This window comes from Phocoena phocoena, chromosome 15, assembly GCF_963924675.1.
Source record: "Phocoena phocoena chromosome 15, mPhoPho1.1, whole genome shotgun sequence".
Lineage (NCBI taxonomy): Eukaryota > Metazoa > Chordata > Mammalia > Artiodactyla > Phocoenidae > Phocoena > Phocoena phocoena.
This window is the reverse complement of record NC_089233.1, coordinates 79,055,999-79,076,365: the sequence shown is the minus strand read 5'-3', so window position 1 is coordinate 79,076,365 and position 20,367 is coordinate 79,055,999. Positions and strand designations below refer to the sequence as shown.

The window sequence follows — 20,367 nt, the reverse complement described above, 5'->3', positions numbered from 1 at the left end:
AAACTGTTTATCATGATGACTTCTGGGTTTGTTTCATTTTTTTTTTTCTGTTTTGTTTGGCGGGCAGGTTCAGTTTCAAATTAGTTCGGTGAAGGTAACTGCTTGTTTACTTACTAGGGGCCTAAAAAAAACCCAACCTCAAGCCATTTTCGAAAAATCTTTACAGAGAAAGACTTCTTTCAAGGAAGGGCAAGTTCAAATTCCGCCCAGGCAGAGGCCCTGTGATTGGTGTGTGTCTCTCAACTAGATCCTGCTCGCCATCTGTATCTACCTAAGCTAATGACACAATTTAGCTCTATTTTCCTCTCCTCACTTTTGCAGAAAGACGTTTTTAATTTCGCTGAAGAATTACACAAATGTATTTTAAAGACATAAATCCATATAAAAAATATGAGCTAATTAAAACATTGCACTCCCTGTCGCTCATGGATTTTCAATTTAGCGAAAGAAAAAAGAATTGCATCTGGTTAAATGAAAAGATGATACTGACGGCAGATTGGAGTAAATGAAAAATAATGTTACTCTATATTAAAGCACCAAATTGTACCCGTCAGGATTTGAGCATTCGGAAGTCCAAATGAGGGGGAAAGTGCAACGGAGACGGAGACGCATTGATGCAAAAGAGGGGTTAAGCCAGATCTCTCGGGTGACATGAAAACGTGAAAAGAGGTGACGCATTTGTTTCTCGCTGCGTTAGAAATGCCGCGGTCTCATGGTCAAACGCCCTGTTTCCAAATTCTCATTTTGCTCCCCCAAAATTAGAGTCCGGATGAGGATTAAAAAATTCTCACACATCTATCTTCCCTGGAATTTGGGTCATTTCTTGGTGAGATGCTCTACGGTAATTGTATGATCACCTGACTGAACGAGGAAATTACAATGAAGAGAGCGAGGATGCATTGCTTCTTCCCCCAGGTCAGTCCCAGGCCCCTGAGTTGTGGTGTTTGATTTGTAGCTGGAGCCTCCCAGAGGCCAAGGAGCCCTTATCACCTCCCCACCCTTACACCACATTTTATAGACTTTTTTTCTGAGCTGTTGGATGTATTCCTGGCCGTGGGTAGCACCTGGACACCATCAGGCAATACGGAGGAGAAGCCAAGAGGCAGAAGAAACTTGATGAGCGTTGGGCAGTCCTGGGTTCGAATCCCACCTCGATGCGTCCTGTGTGCTCTGAGACAAATCACGGAAGCCCTTGAGCTTTCTGCAAAATCAGGATGATCTGAATACCCGTGCCTGACTCATAGAAAGAGGCCAAGAGGCGGTAGTTTTGCTGTCATTGCTATCATTATAATTAAATGGTAGGTCAGGGTTTCCTTGGGGCACATGCTTAGTATTAAACAGCTCAACCTGGGAACACTGTGTAAGTTCTATACACTTCAGGCGACACAGAAGAACACGGTGTGGGCCTGTAGGCACTGCCTAGAACTAACTCTTCTTGTGAACCTCCTAAGAGCCAGGTTTCATGGAAAAGAATTTCGTACGTTTACTTAATTCTCACAACTTTTCTGTGAGGGGAGAATGATGTCCACGTTTTCTAGACACAGAAGTGGGGCATATCTAAGAGACAGCGGGTGAGTTAGGGTTTGAACCCAGGCCTGCAGGACTCGGCAGCCCTGACGTCACACTGCCCCTGGTACCACCGTTCCCCTCCTCGGCTTCCCCCAGGACTGGCCAGATGCCCTCCTGTGTGCTCCTTTCAGCGTCTACCCCAGAGCTGCCCGTCTCTGTGTCTCCCACGAGCCTCCAAGGCAGACCCTTGTCCTGGTCACTGGCTTATTCCCTGGGATTAGCACAATGCTTGGCATGGAGTGATGGCTTTCTAGATGGGTGATAATGAATGAGTGAGGCTCAGAGATGGTGGGAATTTGAGAAATTCATGCAGAATCTCTCTGCTTCCATTTCCTCCCCTGTAACATGGCCGAATCAACCCTACTTCACAGGGCTGTTTGTGAGTATCAAGTGAAGTAATGTCTGTGATGTGCTTGCTGCAGCCCTGGCACATTTGGCTGGTATAATCAGCATGACTGTTGGTTCTCCATCACATAGTCTTTGCTAATAGAGTCCGGTACACAGTAAAATCACAGCCAATATTTGTCGAAAGATGAAAGAGAGGAGAGAAGACAGGAAGGAAGGAGGGAAGGAGGGAGGGAGGAAGAGAAGGAGGGAGGGGAAAAAAAAGAAAGGAAGGCAAGAAAGAATATTATTTGCTGGATAAGGCAAGGGTGATGCCTCTGATAGACATTAGTTAGTCCAGCCCATTTTGTTCTTCCCAGGCTGCCATATAACCCATGCTGTTAGGGTTGCCAGATTTAGCAAATAAAAATACAGAATGCCCAGTTAAATTTGAATCTCAGATAAATAATGAACGCTTTTTTTTGGTATAAATATGGCCCATGCAATATTTGGGACGTGCTTATTCTAAAAACTTATTTGTCATTTACCTGAAATTCTAATTTACCTGGACATCCTGTATTTTATCTGGGAACCTATGTGCTGTTCACCCCGAACGTGGGTTTTAGATTCATTCCCTCCATCAATTTCAAGGCTAGTTGTGCTGCTAAACTTGTACACTCTTGTACACTACATTACAGGGCAATGACTATGATTTCAGGTCCTTATGCATTCTAGACTTATTGATTTTTTCTCTGTTTAATTTCTGTTATTCAAGTGCGTGTGGTTTTTAAAGGTATATCCAAATATCTATTGAAATTGTTTTAGATTACTTCTACCCTAAATGAGGGATGCACATTGCACATTTTCTAATTAATTTTTAATGAAAAGTTGCATTTAATATTTGGCGGAGAATTTTGTAGAACTTAAGACATATCTAAGAAAAGAAAGAAAATTCAGGTCAAAGTTCTCATCTTGCACAGAACACACGTATGGTAAAGCTCCCCTCCCAAATCTTCCACAAAATCTTGACCATCCTTACTAAGACAACATGTCATTTTGTACAATTGGTGCTATCACGCGTACCAACTAAAAGGAGAGTTCCAGATAAGAGTGATCTCATTTTGTGATCATTTGAAAACATATATGCCTGATTCTAAGCAGTGGGCAAGGTTTTGCACGCCTATTGTTCTAAGAGTGGACCCGTAGGGTGGAGGAATTCTTTTCTAGGTGAAGGGCAGCAGAAAGCCACCTGTGTGCAGATGTGGGAGCCATTCAGGCAGACCGGGAGATCTTTAGTATCAACACGAACACCAAGCACCTGCATCACTTTTTGTATGCACACAACACATATACTTTGAATGAGTTCCAAACACTCAAACCTGTTCTTCTGCCGTCCTCTCTCAGAATCACAGCATTGATGGAGCTTCGTTTTCATATAATGATAACTTTGTAATATGGTGCTTTGAAGGTCCAAATCAGAAATGTTTATTCTGTACAGATGCAGAGGGATGAGAAAAGGGCTATCTCATCTATGTATTTAACAGACTTGTAAGTACCTTTGTGTCGGTTTTTCCAAATTATTGGTTTTTCTTTGCTTCTCTAGAACAGGTTTGTGCATTTCAGATTTGGACTGAGGCTTTCTTTCCCTCCCCATTCTCCATTTACATACTGCAATGTTTTGGCTGTGCTATTAATTTTTAAAAAATGATTACAAACCTCAAATGTGGAAAATTGGTCTTCCCTGTAGCACAAATAAACACTACCTATTTGTCCTTTTCACCATGGTTTGGACCTACCACTATGGGATGGGAAGCATTTATCTCTGTGTGTTCTGTGTATATCCATCTACTTTTTTCTTTTTTGAAGGACCAGGAAAGCATGATAGTAAGTTACATAAAATTTAAAATGTTATATAGCAAATAAGTAGGTGTCATGGACACCCAAGCTCACATTTAGATCCAATAGATGCATTTCAGCTTTTCTTTCAGTAGTATGAGCTGAACAAATCATGCTGGGAAAGCAAGAGAGGAATCTGCCAGTAAATACACTTTAATTATCATGATAAAAACATGCAAACAAAACAAAAGTCTTCATTTGGGCCCAGAGAGCCATTAGCCGTTAGAGCGATAGGATGGGTTCCCCCTTTGTCAGAAGCTCTTAGATCTTCTCGCTGAGGCAACAGCCCCAGTTTTTAACCCTTCATTTCATTCTGACCAGCCCTGCATTCAGTGAACCTCCCTATGTGATGTGAAGTGAGCCCAAAGCCGCGTCATATACATGGCCGTCCCCACCTGGAACTCCGCTGGTGCCCATGGCTCGGTGGCTTGATCCGAAAGTCTCCCATTTAACAAGTGCTCTGACAGGAGGAGGTGGTGAGGGCTTATACAGTTGACCCTTGAACAACATGGGTTTGAGCTGCTGAGTCCACTTATACATGGATTTTTTTCAAGCTTAAATACTACATAGCCCAGGGTTGGTTGAATCTGCGTGTGTGGTACCTCGGATACAGAAGAAGCAGGGATAGGCAGGCTACACCGTAGGGAGAGCTGACTATAAGTTACACGCGGATTTCCCACTGCGCAGAGGGTTGGCACCCCTGACCCCCAAGTTGTTTAAGGGTCAAGTGTATGCTAGTATGAGCTGTTCGTATCTCATATCTTAACCAAAAGAGCTAATCTATAACCTAGCATGACATAAACTGGGCCGGCAAGTGCCAAAGGCTTAAGTCAGGTTGGGTCCCATTATGGGGTGTGGCCTAACACCCCAACCCGAACGTTTGATGGTCCCTAGCACGTGGGGGGTGTCATGCTGGAGGGGAGAGAAAAGGAGGTAGAGAAAATACGTAAAGGGCGGTGAAAGGAAGTTCAGCCTTGCTTATGTTCAACGTTTGAAAATGGCTGGTGGGACTAGTCTGCCAAGGTACTTGACCTTGGCGTCTGTCCTCTTTCCTGAAGGTGACATAGGTAGTCTGGGCACTGGTGACTCTGCCAGGCATGGAACTTTGATGATACATGATGCCAATTATCTCAAGCCGTGGGACCCCATGTGCCTTGGCAATGAGTGTGCAGAACGTCCTTTGCTTCTTTATATAAAATAAAATCTCAAAGCCATGCATTGCATCTACCTTTGCTAAAGGCGGACTCTGATATTAGCTTTATCTTCAGGACAACCAAAAGACGAGGGAGGAAAATAAGCTTCCTCTCTTTTCATCTCAGTGTTCTCCAGAAAGAGTATTTTCCTACCATCCAACTACAGGGCATAGGCCCTTTCACAGGAGACGTAATGGATAGGAAATAAAGGGGAGGGAGTGGAAGGTAGTAACTGCTGCAAGTAAGCTGCCCAAAGCATTAATTACTAGTAATAATAATAAAGCCAGCTTTAAACTATTCATGAGTTGATTAAGAAACCTCTGTATAGTGGCTGCCCCCAGGAACCCTACAATCTTTATTCACTCGCTCACTTTTTAAAAAGAATTTTCATCACCTTGTAAGTCATTCGCGTTACTCTCGGAAGGTGAGGTGGTGAAATGGGACAGTAAGAAAAGTCAGTACTTATCAATTAAAATGAGGTGTAGCCTTGGCCGGACTTTGAAAGTTGGGCCTTGGGTAACTAAGAGGGGCCTTGGGTATCAAGAAGCAGTATACCTGTGAGCTCCATCTCTCTGAACCCATTTTATTCTATTTCCCAACGCTGAACTGGAGAAATTGAGAGAATGGCTAGGGCTTAATTATCATGTTCTAGAGTCTTCCACAAAAATTCGTGCTATTCCAGCAGGTTACTGTGCTCTTGGTATAGGGAGATGTCAGCTGCCTCTAAATAGACCCATCTCCCTTCTAGAAGCTCCTCACAAAGTGACTGTCACAACCACGTGGGAGCAAACCCATACCTGCAGAGCTATTCTTCATCCACGTCTGTTACAAACTGTGAATGGTGCTCGGGTGACTTGCTGTGCGTTTTGCTTAGGTGGAGTTTTACTGCGTGTTTGCTCACAAATGTCCGACAGCACAACTTACACTTGAACTTAGAGTCTGTGTCCTCTTCGCCAGCTATGGTTTCCGGTGACCTCTGAGCCGACGATACCCGGGAGATCTCTCGCTCCACTTTGCTTTGCTGTTCCACGGCCACGCGGGTCATGTCCTTCATTTGGAAACCTAGGTGAGATTCTAAGTGACTGATGTAGGTAGAAGGGGTTCGGAACTGGGAGACACAGTCGCTGCAATAAAAGATAGGCTGTCCTTTGTCCATGTTTTTCAGAAATTTGGTCCCGCCCGTTTTCCTAAGTTGGTACTTGACGTTGGCGAGCCAGTGGCTGATGGTGGTCATTGAGAGCCCCGTAAACTTCGAGATCTGCATTCGCTCTTGTGGGCCCAGATCGGACAGCAGGTATTTGCCCTCCGATGTCTGGAAGAGGCTGGAGGCAAACTGAGCCTGCAGGATTAGAAGATGCTGAGGGTTCCAGTTGGACTGCCGGCCTTTTCTTTTATGCAAGGTTGAGACTTCGCTGGACACGTCCTCAAAGCGCCTGACGTCCATCTCCAGCTTCACGGGAGGGACCCTGGAGGAAGCAGCAGGCTTTGGGGTGGTGGCTTTGGGGAGGACTTTGACCATGTCCGCGATATCAGACAGAGCGTGCTTCTGGGGCGGGGACGTACAGGACTGTGCTTGCGAGGACTCAGCCTTCTTGCTTTTGGACTTGGTCAGGTCGATGGGCTGATCGTTGCTCTCAAACAGGTAGCGTCTGGACACGCTGGCCGGCCTTGTGGAGACAGGACTCAAAACCGGCTTGTCCATGACACTGAGATTCGACTTATGAAACATCGACATTGTGCTTGAGCTCGGGCTGGAGCAGGAAGGAGAGCGCAAGGGTTCCGTAGCTTTGCCCAGGTGATTGTTCAGGACAGACTGCAGGGCACTGAGCGGGTTGATGCACGGCAGGGCCGAAGCATGGTTGGCGAGGGCACAGCCGTTGCTGGGAGAAGATGCTGGCTCCAAGGGCTGGGGTTTCTCTTTCTCACCACCTTCTTTCATCCGCTTGTCCTCCTCCTTCAGGGGACAAGGCTCAGCCTTTTTGGATTCTGAAGGGGGTTCACATTTGGAGAAAGAATCCCCCTCACTGTGGCTGAAAGAGGACGCCTCTTCCTGGGGACTCTCTTTCCCACACTCCTTCACCACTTCATCTTTGTCATCGGGTTCCTTCTTAACTTGCGTGTATGGGGTCAGGCTCGTGGGCACAGAAACCAGCGGCATTACTTTCCACTTGGGTGCAATTGGCCTTAACTTGTTGCTGAGGTTGGGTCGGATCTGCAGTACGTGGGAGCCCATCGGCAAAGAAGGCTTGGTGCCCTCTGACAGCTGGTAGGCGGCATGGATGCTGGGGTACGCGCTCCAGCTGGGAGCCCCATTTTGGGCTTTGTTGATGGCGGTGGTAACAGTATTTTCCAGTGACTTCAAAATGTCACCTCCACCCTTTGAGCCGTCTTCCAAATCTTCCTCCCTTAGATACTGGTATTTTATCGTCGGGTCTAAAGGCTTCTGTAGAGGGTCCTTACAGTCCTCGCTTTTCACCACTTTCTCATCCTTGTTGATCTGCTCTGGTTTTTCTTTTTTACTCTCTCTCTTTAACTCAGTTGTAGAAGCCGTGCAGTCGGAAGCTGAGTTACTCGACGACTTGGGAGCCAGAGAATCACTGTTTGGGGCATCTGACAATGACTGCATCTTCTCCACGGCGAGTGGGTCTAGCACCAGCTGCTTCCCTTTCTTGGAGGCAGAGCTGGTGACCTTGAGAAAGTGACCGGTGACCATCATGTGGGTGGTGAGCTGCTGCAAAGTATCGTGGGAGCTCCCACACTCCATGCACTTCAAGATCTGGGACTTGCAGGCCTCGAACTGCCAGGTGTAGCTGGCGCCATTTTGGTAGCCGTAGCGATTGTTGGAGGACAGCTGTAAGTTGGCGTTCTTCTGAGAAGGAAACGAATCTGCAAACGATCCTGTGGTCGAATCGGGGGAACACGGCCGATTGATGTCAAAGATGCGTTTCTTCGCCGGAGTGACCATTTTCGATGAAATGGTTGGTACTGGTTCCTTCAAAGGCACTTTTTGGTAATGTTTTGTTTTGATCATGTGGACGCTCAGATCTTGGAGGGAATCGAAGGAGTCGCCACAAAACATGCATTTCAGGACCTTTTGAGCGTCCTCCTTGTCCATATCCTGGAAAGCCCTTTTCCGGGGCTTTGAATAGCTCGTGGGTCTGAGCTTGTCCTTTCTGCGGTTGTCGTCTTGATAGTGGCCCGTTTCGTTCATGTGCACGGTCAACTCGACCAGGGTGTCATAGGCGGCACTGCACTGCCGGCACCGGAACCTGCTGGCCCCAGTGAAAACGGTCCCGCACATCTTACTGCTCTGCCGGTACAGCTGGACCGAGCTGAACAGGCTGGGCTTCGACACGGATCTGGAAGGCAAGTTCTGCTGTAGGCTTTTGGACAGAGCGTCTTGGTGCCAATCGAAATCAGTCTTGTTGCTGCCATTTCGGGGATCACAATTCCGCCTCTCGCTGTTGGACAGTTTGAAGCCAAGACCCAGGCCCGACCAGTAGGAATCAGACAAGATGTTGGCGTAGACGGCGGTCATTTTATCCATGCAACTGTGGGCTTCGTTGGGAAGCTTGGGGTGCACGCTTGCTTTCTTGTCCAAGGCATCTCGGCCGCACACACTCTTGATGTCTGACACCTGATCACTGGCGTCACTCAGCAAGGACTCATTCTCGGCGTCCTGATTGGACAGGTGACTTCCTGGCGAGTTCTGGTAGCTGAAGCAGCCTTTCTGCTCAGGGCCCGTTTCTAGCTCCTCGTCTGTCCCTGGGTCATTGCTGCCCTGAAGTTGAGCTACCGAACCACTGTCTTCTTCTTCCTCCTCCTCTTTTATTTCCTCCTCTTCCTTCAGCTGTTCTTCCTGGGCGTAGCCTGCCAGAGAACAAGAAGAGATGAGATAACAGTAGCAGGTGACATATCCCATCCCAATTTCCCCATTTGGACAAAGTGCTTCCCATATGGAACTAACAATGTAATCGACACTTTTATGAACTGCAAGCAACGGATACAGGAAAAAGCCAAGTGATGTCTTTTGTGCCATTTAACGCCTTTTTAAAAAAATCGGCAGGAGTCATGATTCTTTATAAGTGCCTAGAATTCCAAGTTAATAATTTTCCTGTTTAAGGAATATCACTCTAATACTCCTATAATGGGACAGTCACTAGATTCACGTGTATGACTCTCAGGAAAGCTGGACTGAAATTCAGATCCTATTACAGACATAGCTCTACAAGAAGGACGTTGGCTCATAAGAAAACTAAGACTTGACCCTTGGCATCCGCATGGTAAGGTTTACCAAGACGCTTGGCCCTGCTGACATACACTCATTTTTGAGTGCTCAGAAGTAATTTGGATGCATAGCCATTACATTTTTGATAGCGAGGATCCTTTTTGTTACAACATTTTTATTTGTAGAGAGTCGCACAGCAGGAAGAGAGATTATGGAGTATCAAATAAAATCTTCCATTGATAGCTGAAAAATTATGTGAGCTCAGCAAATATAATGATTTAAAAATAATAGCAAATGGTGTTAGAATGGGAGATTTGGGAACTATCCTATTATTCTCAAACAGGTTTATGAAGACCTTTTCAGACGAGGCTGAAAATGCCCTCTCGATCTTGTGCCTGTAATGTCAAATGCACTGTGATTTGTGGGTACCCATCATGAGATGCCAATTACACATTTGATTTGTAGATGCAAAATGCTATTGGGGGTGCATGCTTTCCCTTCTCTGAAAGGACTTAGGACCAGTAATTGCATAGGGAAAATGAAGGCATGAGAGAGCGGGTGCAAAGGGAATTAATGGGCAAATACCTGTCAATGGAGATGAGGAATGTGACTATTTATGCTCCTGTGCTCATTTTCTTCACCTGGCCTTTTCAGAGCCACGTGGATAAAATGCAACCAAAGAAGTACCAAAGCAAGGGAGATTCAGTCTTAGATGTGTAAGGGCTGCGTGATCTCAATGCGGTATTTTCCTTATGAGGCCCTATCTCCCCTCTCAGTGCAGGTGGGTACTTGGGAGAAACCCTAGGACAATGCTGTTACTTCCATTCACCAGGTATAATACTTGAAAAAAGGGGTGCTCAAGCATTGGCGGTCTCTCCTGAGAGGCAGGCAGAGAGGAGAGAAGGGGGATTATTAGGAGTAAGTCACCTGCAGTCAGGAACTCCAAGGGCTCCAAAGACTGAAAAGGAAGAATATTTCTTTTTCAGATTTTTATTTACTTATTTATTTTCCAAAATTAGGGATTTTTAAAACTTGAACTGTAGCTGATTTACAATAATGTGTTAGTTTCTGGTGTACAGCAAAGTGATTCAGTTATACACATATTTATATATACGTCTTTTCAGATTCTTTTCCATTATAGGCTATTATAAGATATTGAATATAGTTCCCTGTGCTATACAGTAAATCCTTGTTGGTTACCTATTTTATATACCGTAGTGTGTATCTGTTAATCCCATACCCCTAATTAATCCCTCCCCTGCCTCCTCTTCGGTAACCATAAATTTGTTTTCTATGTCTGTGAGTCTGTTTCTGTTTTGTAAATAAGTTCATTTGTATTGCTTTTTGGATTCTACGTATAAATGATACCCTATAATATTTGTTTTTCTCTGTTTGACTTACTTCACTTAGTATGATAATCTCTCAGTCCATCCATGTTGCTGCAAACGGCAATGTTTCGTTCTTTTTTTGTGGCTGAGTAGTATTCCATTATATACGTATGTGTGTGTGTATATATATATATATGTATGTATATCTGCACATATATGTATATATACCACACTGAAGATAAAGAATATTTATTATTATCTCCTAGGACCTGTGCTAACTATTGCAAATACATTCTTTCATTTTATCTAATATCCACACGAAGTAGAAACTATTATTATTTTCATTTCACAGATGCAGAAACTGAGGCTCTGAGTTTGAGAAATTTTTCCCAAGGCCACCTAGTTAGCATTGCAGGGTCATGCCTGAACCCAGCCTGTGTGATGAGAGAATCCATGGTCTTAACCACTAGGTTCCAGTCTCTTTTTAGTACCAATCTAATAAATGAGAAAACTTTGCAGAGACCCAAAGATGAAAGGTCAAGCCATGGGGTTTCTTTGAAATGTCACCAAATATATAACCACCTCGGAGGGGAGAACTGTAGGAATACTGTGGACGAGAGCCCACAATTTTAAGGGCGTGATAGCGTAAAACAAAATGAAATGTAAAAACTCAGCCTCGCCAGTGGTTTTGTGGTTGTGTTCCATTTTTTTGTTGTTGTTATTGGTGTTGTGTTTTTGCTTTCCTAGCAGGTTGACAAGTGGATTTTTCATTAAACTGGGGTTGCTGGTCTCTAGTTCCATAAATTGATTTGAAGAAAAAGCAGCTTCTCAATCTAGGCAAACAGTCGTTAATAAGTGGTCACTACTTGCAAGAAAACCCTAGCTTAGAATAACTGAATTAGATCACACCCCACCCCCGACCCCATCCTCATCGTGTTTTCTTTTTCCTAGTTTGTATGTTTGTAGAAATAGTCATATCATTAAGATGAAGGAAAAGGTCTATTAACAAAATTAATAAATGACTTGTTACAGAGCCAAGCAAAATACTCCAAAGAATCAGGCAAATTTAACCAATTAATAACAGGGTTACTTTTGAGAATTAAAAGGGCTTTATTACTCATACACTGGGATGATACATATTAGCCAGGACTGTTCCAGGCTAAGCTATATAGTCACCACACCTATGGGTGATGTGATCACTGAAACAAAGAACACATACACCTACACACAAAGCAGGTGAAGAAATCTAGGGGGAAAAGAGAAGGCTTTTGCTCATTACGGTTGGTTAACATGTTGCCAGGTTTCATTCATCTCACTATTTTCAGTGCCTAGCACAGGGCCTGATACTTAGTAGGCAGTTGGGAAATAATTCATGTTACGTTCGTTGCATGTGTGTTGATGAAACATACATGCATGCTTGCATATGCAGGCACGCGCACACACACACACACAGACACACACACCCCCCACAGACAATCTGCCCAGCCAATATAGTCATTTTCACACAAGGAGAAAAGAAGTGTCTTTTTTAATGCTGACATTTGGAAGCTGAGCTTTCTGGACCAGCTCAACTTCACAATCTACTTTGTCCTTCTAAATGGATTCCCCAGAAGAAAAGTCGAAGACAGCAAATGCCTCCCCCACAATACAGATAAAATTTTCTGCTTAATTAGGCATTGACATGTTTACTATAACCTTTACAGAAGAGTAACTCGCGCTGAGAGACCCTTTGTGTCTGTTTTCTTCTGCAGAACAGACTAAATCTCATGCACCCGATAAAGTAACGCATTGAAAAGCCTCATAAAAAAAATGCCAAAGCATCCATCAGAGTGAGTGTATTTTAACAATGGCTGGAGGTTCCAAGGAGTTTTAAAAAACACGTTTTAATATTATACATTTAAAACTGTTCACTTAAGTGGTTTTGTTTGCCACCAGCAGCTGAGGGGAGAGAGAGGGAAGACAGCCAGAATATGGGTGATCTGTGTGTATAATGAGTATCTGTGTCTCTCTCTATTGATGATTTGTTCAATAAGATTGCATCATGTGTAAATCTTGGTAAAGTGGATGAGTGGCAAGTTTATTCCTATGAATGCTTATCTAGCAAAAGAAAATGATCACAATTGCACTGAGGCACAAGGAGAAAGGAGTGTCCTCTGCAGAACCTCCTTGTTGACTTTGGGTTTAAGATCAAACTTCATGGTGGCAAACGTCTCCCTGTCCAACCTAAATGTCTAATTTCATCCCTTACCACTGCCTGACTGCGGCCACATGAAGCTTCTGCACTCCCAGGACAGGTAATTCATGGGCAAACTCAGTTCCATGCCTGAAAGTTCTACAGTCAAGAGACCGTCTCTCTTCTACTCCACAGCCACTGCTCTGTGTCGCCATTGCTGTTCACTCACGTGACTAAATGGGCTTCCTGCTTCCACTTCCTCTAGTCTGTTTTCCAGAGAACTAACTGCTAGAATGTTCTTTATTAAAGATGCTAGTTGGCGACTCACCGTTTTAACTCCTGCAGTGTCTTTCTGCCGCACAAATAGAAATATATTATAAAATTCAAACCCTTCGCCTGGTCTGTAAGAGCTGGCAGGATTTGACATTTGCCTTTTTGCTTTATCGCCCAGTACTCTCGCCTTGCCCGCCATACCCATGGTGCAACAACCTACTGGTTCCTTCTTGCGTCTGCCTATCCTTTCCTTGACTGTGGTTCTTTGCAACTGCAGATTTCTCTGCTTGGAAGGCTCTTCCTCTTTGGAAGTTGGTTCCTTTTCATGCTTTAGAATTCAGCTCAAGTGTCCCCTTCCTGACCAGTTGTCCCTTCTCTGTGTAACTCTAGATCACATCAACCTACTTACTGAAAGCACTATGGCACTGACCATACTCTGAAATCATCTTGTGTGTTTATTGACTGATTGTGTCCCCCCACTAAATGTAAAGGTAAAATGTCTGTCCCCTTGAAGGCAGAGACCTCGCTTCTCCCAGCACTCAGAGAGCATCCCGGCGCAGAAAGAGGTCCACGAGTTATCTGAGTGCGTGGACAAATAGATCATACAACGAGAGGGGATTAGTCCAGTTGCATCAGTGCAGTCGGCACCTGTGATGGGTATATCTCCCCACCCCAACCCTGATCTAGATCAGATGTGAATTACAACCATCCTGATCCACTTTCCTCAATGATAAAAACAGAACAACCCCACGGATCATCTTTTCAGAGCAACCTAGCCACCAACATTCTTGTCGCCAGAAATCCCTGAGCTGTGGATTTAAACTTTTTAAGTATGAAGGCTGCAAATGAGCATCAAAACTGCAGAGCATCAGGAAACACACTCAATGTGAGCAGATTCTGATTCAAAAAAGATTCACGCTACTTTGCAAGTGTGGATGAATTTTGCCACGGATAACGCTCATTAGCTGTTCCATGATGTGTATTACACAAATATTAATATTAGGGTGGTCTTATCCCAAATGCTTGATCTTAAAAAGGAGAGCTGTCATTAGAAAAATATACTATATATGCTGCAAACTTTTTACCCTATCATGATATGGGTAAATGCTGAAACAGATCCTCAAACTTTAGAAATTTCCTCTTACATCAAAGGTTAAAAGAAAAAGGAAACAAAAAAATTACCACCTCAATTGTTCCAAAAACCTGTGGTCAGAATGGCTTAAATGAAATTGTGCAAAATAAGTCATGGGTGGCATGATGTAAATATCAGATTTTTGCTAAGCATCCGTGTTTGTAGTTGCCTTGAAAATCCACAATAGAGTGTTTACCGTAAAAGCACTGACAGTTTTTAAAGTGGCAGCAGAGGTGGAAGAGTCATAACCCGAGAAGAATATAAAACTCAAGAAGGTTGATTTTTAAAAATGAAACCAGAATTCAATCAAGACCTCATTTAAAAACATATCCGGTGGTGACAGGATCGTTTTTGCCAATCTACCCCACTAAATGACAGTTTAAAATCACATGAAGATTCCACAGTGTGCAGGGCAGACGTAAATGAGGGGATCGCAAGAATTTCTCACCGTGTACCCAGTAGGTATGGTAAATGATGACACGGAAGAAGGTCTTCCTGTCATGAGTCTCTAGCGTTTTGGTGACTGTGGTCTAGAAATCTGTTAATATGTATATTATTATTGGCACTAATTGGCACTCTTGTTGGCAGGCTGAGGAAAGAGATAGAGGATTTCTTGTTCAAGGAGGCTGAGCTACCTTTCAGTGGTGACTGTGTCCAGAGCAAGGGCCCCTCGCAGGGCTGTGTTGAGGGGCTCTGTCTGCTTTGTGTTGCAGGAGGTGGTAGGCTACGGGGCTGTGGGATCGCCGGCTCCCTTCCTGAGCACAGACCTGACTTTACGGAGAATCCAGGTACCATTAGCCAAGGCTCAGCCTCCCTGCCGTCTGGAGAAATCTAAGCTCAGGCACATTTCTAAAAAGAGACATTTTCAATTCAATTTTCATATAGATTTTTATTCCTGCCACACCACATAAAACTCACTAACATAAGCGTGACTTGTACACGCAGCTCAAGAGAGAAGGGCTGGTTCCTTCCTCTATCTGAATGTCAGAACCAAACACACAGAATTCTTTGTTTAAAGGAATGTTGAAGATGGAGTGGTTTAATGACACGAGGCTTCTCCTGGGCCCAGAAGTGCTCTGTAGAGATGGATGGAAAGCTTTCCGAAGGTCATCAAAACAACATCCCTTTTATTATTTCCTGCAGACGTTCAGTAAATTGGAATGTTTTATATGTACGATGGATACATATTGGGTGTGGTCTGCATGAAAAAAAAGTCCATTTACGTAATATATTCTTGCTGTAGACACTTTCTTGGGCTATCCTCACAGCTCTTTGGACTGTAAAGCTGTTTCCTAACCATGCTCTGTGACTCTCTCCACAACTTGATCATCAGCAAAAAAGGACTAAGTTAGTTTAAATCAGGGAAAGTGGATACTGGGTCATCCTTTTGCAGTTCATCTGTTTATTCATTTAATCAAGAAATATTTATTCTGCAGCTATCACATGCCACATACTTTAGTAGAGTTTCCCTGGGACTTCCATCACAGTGGCTCCCCAAAGGCCCAGGAGAGTAGAGACCTGAGTTACAGAGAGAATTTGGACACTGGGATTAGGGAGGAAAAGGTCATGATAAGGTCGTGCATTACTGGAGGAATGCAGGTAACTTAAATGGCAAAGTAGGTCAGATGGAAAGAAAACAATCCTGAGTTCCTAAGTAGTGCTGGCATCCACCTGGAGAGACACAGAGGAGCTGCGGATAGCTGGAAAGTCCACGCCACATTGAAAGAGCACAGCTGCTACTCAAGGAACAATCACGGGGTCTAGGGTTGCCAGAAGCTTTGTTTGGACAAACCATGTAGAAGAAACCAAATATGTCGGGAATCCGTCCATTTGCAAGCTCTACACCAAAGGAATCAGCGGAGGCAGAGTTTGAAGATCTGGCATGCTCTCCTGTTGCTTTCTCATACCATCTCTTTGACCTTGATTCTCATATGTCAATCCCAGATAGGAGTGACCATCCTAAGCCTACCTACCTCACAGGATTCTGTTAGGACAGAGGAGGAAATGGAAGAGAAAGTGTATCATAAACCCTTGCTCCTCGAAGGATGGTCCTTGGATCAGCGGCAACAGCACTTGGGAACTTGTTAGAAATGCAGACTCTCAGCTCCACCCAAAGCCTATCGAATAGGAATCACTTAACAAGATCCCCGGGGGAATTCACAGGCTCAAGAAAGTTTGAGATGCCCTGCTGTAAATGGCGAAACTCTTAATTAGGAGCAAGAGATTTGGTAAGCTACTCCTCTCTGCCTATGTTCCTACGTGTATGTGGGTACCAGCTTTGGGAAGAGAATACAACTTCGAGAGTTCCGGCCCCTCTCCTCTCCAGACAGCAAAGGATGAAATACCTGTGGCTTAGATAATTGCTTCCAGCTATACTGGGAAACGCCGAGCAAGAGAAAACTAAAAGTCACTGATTCAACAACTGATCAGTTAACTGAAGAGATAGGATGGCCCAGTGGCCATGGGATCAGGCAGGCCTCAGTTCACATCTGCCAGTTTCTGTTTAAATGTGATCGCAGGAAAGTTGCTGAAACTTTCAGAGGCTCAGTTTTCTCATCCATAAAATAAGAACACTAATAGTATTTCCTTCATAGGATAGCTAGGAATATCAAATGTGATGAAGTACGTAACACACCAAGGCTGTAGGACTACCTCCCGACTCTCAGTCCTGTTGTAGGCTCTTTATAAACACTGCACATCCTGACCGCCAATCTGAACCTGCAGGCGGCTGAAATCAGTTGGCTTTGGCGTTCTTCGTTATCCCTAAATCCTATTCCAAGCCAACCGCTTTTGATGATATTTGCATTAGATATGAACCAGATTTGTAAGTGTCATGCATAAGGAGAGAGCTTTCTCCAATTTGGGGTTTGTTACTTAATATTAAATCATTCATACAAGGAGCCAGTGGTATGTGTGCTGGGAACTTCCGTAGAAGTGATGTGCAAACATCAAATGGCAAGCTATTAGGTTATTACCCATAATGATAATGTCTGCAATCTTCAAGAAATAAAACAACTCACGATTCCAGAAAACAGGTCTTTGTTGGAGGCCTTGGGCTTTGCAGTGAGAGAGATGACTAATGGTCAAAGCAGAAGGTCTCCTAGAAAAAATGCTTTATATTCAACTACCTAGAATTTCAGTCTGGCATGTGTTATTATTGGGAAATGTCCTGGTGACAATTTTAAAAAGCAGAGTGAGAAAATATTCATGGAGAAGGGTGAGAAGGGGGCCACTTCATAAGATTTCTGGTAGTTCCAGTTTAGAAATCATTATCCTTGTATTATCCTCACACCAAGAGAGCATAAATCAGGAGCAGGGGATAAAGAAAAGTGAAATGAAACAGGGACAAAGAAACTACACAATAGAACTGAGACTTTCCTATCAAAATAAGAGTTCTAGGCTTTGACTTTTCAAGTGGTAGCAACTATTTTCAGCAAAATGTACATACTGATTTTCTATACATTTTCCCCCACATAGGGCTATATAAACACACCCACACGCCTATATTTCTTTCTAAGACTATAAAGTCTGGAGGGTTTTTGTGGGGGTTTTTTGCCAAGAAAAGGGACAGTGAATCATTGTCTAGAACGACCTTCAGAAAGTATATGAAGCCGATGCACCATCTGTATTTTTTCAGACGTATATTCCCATTTTACTTGCAATAACATCATTAGCACGGCCATCCCACAGAGCTAGAAGGTGATCTCGTTTCCCTCTTGCCTGGCTTGAAGTCAAACATCGTTTCTTTTTTTTGGCAAATGCTGCTCCTTTCTCTGAAATATTTCATGCAGATAATGGCTAATGACCACTTCTCACTGCCTTTTCTCGAAAACGTCTAACTGCATTAGCCAAGAATGGACAAATTTTAACCTGCTTCTTTTGCTAAGTTCACGGCTGTGACCACTTCCCATTAAGAAAGAAAGAGAGAGAGAAGAAAGCTCACTGTTCCTTCAGAGAAGCAAATTGGCACTGTCAGAAAGCGAGCTGGCCTTTGCTTTTCTGGTGAAAAGTCTGCTATCTCTAGAATCACAGGAGTCCAAGGTGGAAAGACCTTTCACGTCTTATGAGCAGTGACTCAGTCAGACAAGGATCTCCTTGCCCTGGTATTCTTCAATTCTATGATTAATGGCTCAGATACTGGACCTTCCAGTTCTTCCTCTTCCTGTTGGATTCTCTGCCAGTTTGATCACTGTGACCAGTCTGGCTATGAGGACCACGGTGTATAGAACTTCCCCCCATCCCTAGGAGTTGAGCAGGGTTTCCAGGCTGCTTCTCCTTGCCTCAAACACTCCAATTTGACTTTTGTTCATTTGACATGAGGCAAATCAAGAACTCATCCCCTGTAAAAATATAAAGACTTATTCTCTTATCTCACCTTTGCACTTCAAGGTGAACGAGTTTATTAGCTGGTTTCTATAGAAGAACACGTGGCCCCAGGAGCCAACTGGGTCACCATCACACTCCAACCCAGTGGTTCTCAACCCGGTGCATGTTTGTGCGTTTGGACAATGTCTGGAGACACCTTTGCTTGTTATGACTGGAGACAAGGTGCTACTGGCGACTGGGGGGTGGAGAGGCCAGGGGTGCCGCTAAACACCCCGCCATACACAGGACAGCCCTCACAAAGACAAAGAAACATTCCGTCTCAGATGTCAATAGCTGAGAAGTGCTGTAAAGCCAAGGTCAGCGGCATTGGCGCTGGGAATTGGCGACAACTCATCCTCTTTCTAGTTGTCAGTGAAGTGGGGGTTCTATGGGGAACACTTGGTGTTGTTAGGGGAGAACTAGAGAAGAAAGCACGCACAGCACGCTCACAGGTGTTACGACATGGAATTGAAGAGCACAAGGTCTGGAGCAAGCCCGCCCGGGTGCAAATCCCACCTCTGCCACGTCTCACATTGTCATCTGGAGCAAACTCCCAGCCTCTGTGGGTCTCAATGTCTTCATCTATAAATTGGAGATAATAGTAGTACCTCCCTCAAAAATGACTGTGAGAATTGAGATAACTGGAAAGAACTCAGAATGCCTGGCAATAATAAGCACTCAATGTATGTTCCCTCTTATTAGCATTACAAGAACAAAGACGTCGTCATGAAGAGACACATTTTGAAGCTGGATTTCTCGGGATGTTTAGTATTTACTCTTTCAAGTGTTGGCTGAAAAAAAAAAAAATCTATCGGCCTCCTAGCATTATTCTCAACCAATTCCTTCTGGATTCATTTAAATCCCCTTATCAGAATGAGTATTTTTATACTACAAGAAACAAACAAACAAAAAGTTAATGATGAAAAGGATTAGCATTTCTAAATAACTCCAGTAACTCTGTCAAATAAATCCTGACCTATTTCAGTTCTTAATTAACTAGGTTAGCTTTTACAGGAGGCAACTTATCTAAAACAGCAAGTCTGATCTGAGGCCAAACCCGCACTGGACGGTTGGGTGAAGCAGTTCCTGGAAATGGCCCAAATTCTGGGACATACAGAGGTCTTCGATCTTTTTGAATCGACAGTTTGAAAAATCTGATGGAAAATCCTCCAGGGTTTTCTGACCCTTTGATTTAAGGTTAGGGCTGGTCTTTTCAAGGCTTGTCATCTTTTCTCTGCCCCTGCCTACAAAGGAGATGGGTGAATGGGACAAGTCTTGAGGTCACTATGTCAGCATTCTTCCCATCCCCACAATGGTACTGAACTGGTCATTCTCACAGGAGAGGACAGTGGGTGAGGACAACAGTGTCTGCGGATCTAATTTCTCCGAAGGGGAGCACAGATATATGGCTCATAATACATCCACTGCCTTGTCCTTGATATTCTTTATGACCCTTTTTTTTCCTTCTGTTTTATGTATTTTCCTCTGCTTTTTTTTTTTTTTTTTTTTTTTAACGGTACGCGGGCCTCTCACTGCTGTGGCCTCTCCCGTTGTGGAGCACAGGCTCCGGACGCGCAGGCTCAGCGGCCGTGGCTCACGGGCCCAGCTGCTCTGCGGCATGTGGGATCTTCCCGGACCGGGGCACGAACCCATGTCCCCTGCGTCGGCAGGCGGACTCTCAACCACTGCGCCACCAGGGAAGCCACATCTCCTCTCTTCATGTTAAAGTAGGTAGTGTAGCTGATTTTATTTTTTAAGGCATATGATCAGTTTGGAACTGATGTAAGAATAACATTGTCAGGTCCAGGGGGAATAAATCTGCTCTCTTCCAAGCACATTGGGAAGAAGCCAGCAGGACATAGGTTCTAGTCTTCGGGGGATTAATT

At 44.1% G+C, this 20,367-nt stretch overlaps 1 protein-coding gene across 2 annotated transcripts in view; it reads right to left on the bottom strand.

The window, feature by feature from the left end:
• Positions 1 to 20,367, bottom strand: part of TSHZ2 (teashirt zinc finger homeobox 2) — a 448,413-nt gene that overhangs the window by 175,884 nt on the left and 252,162 nt on the right. The window contains exon 1 of one of the 2 annotated variants that reach the window (XM_065892296.1): positions 5,780 to 8,851. In XM_065892296.1, the coding sequence (XP_065748368.1) occupies positions 5,788 to 8,529 (2,742 nt within the window). In that variant the 5' untranslated portion in view covers positions 8,530 to 8,851 and the 3' untranslated portion in view covers positions 5,780 to 5,787. Of the gene's footprint in view, positions 1 to 5,364; positions 8,853 to 20,367 lie in introns of those variants that run through there. The other variant, XM_065892295.1, reaches the window with a different exon arrangement.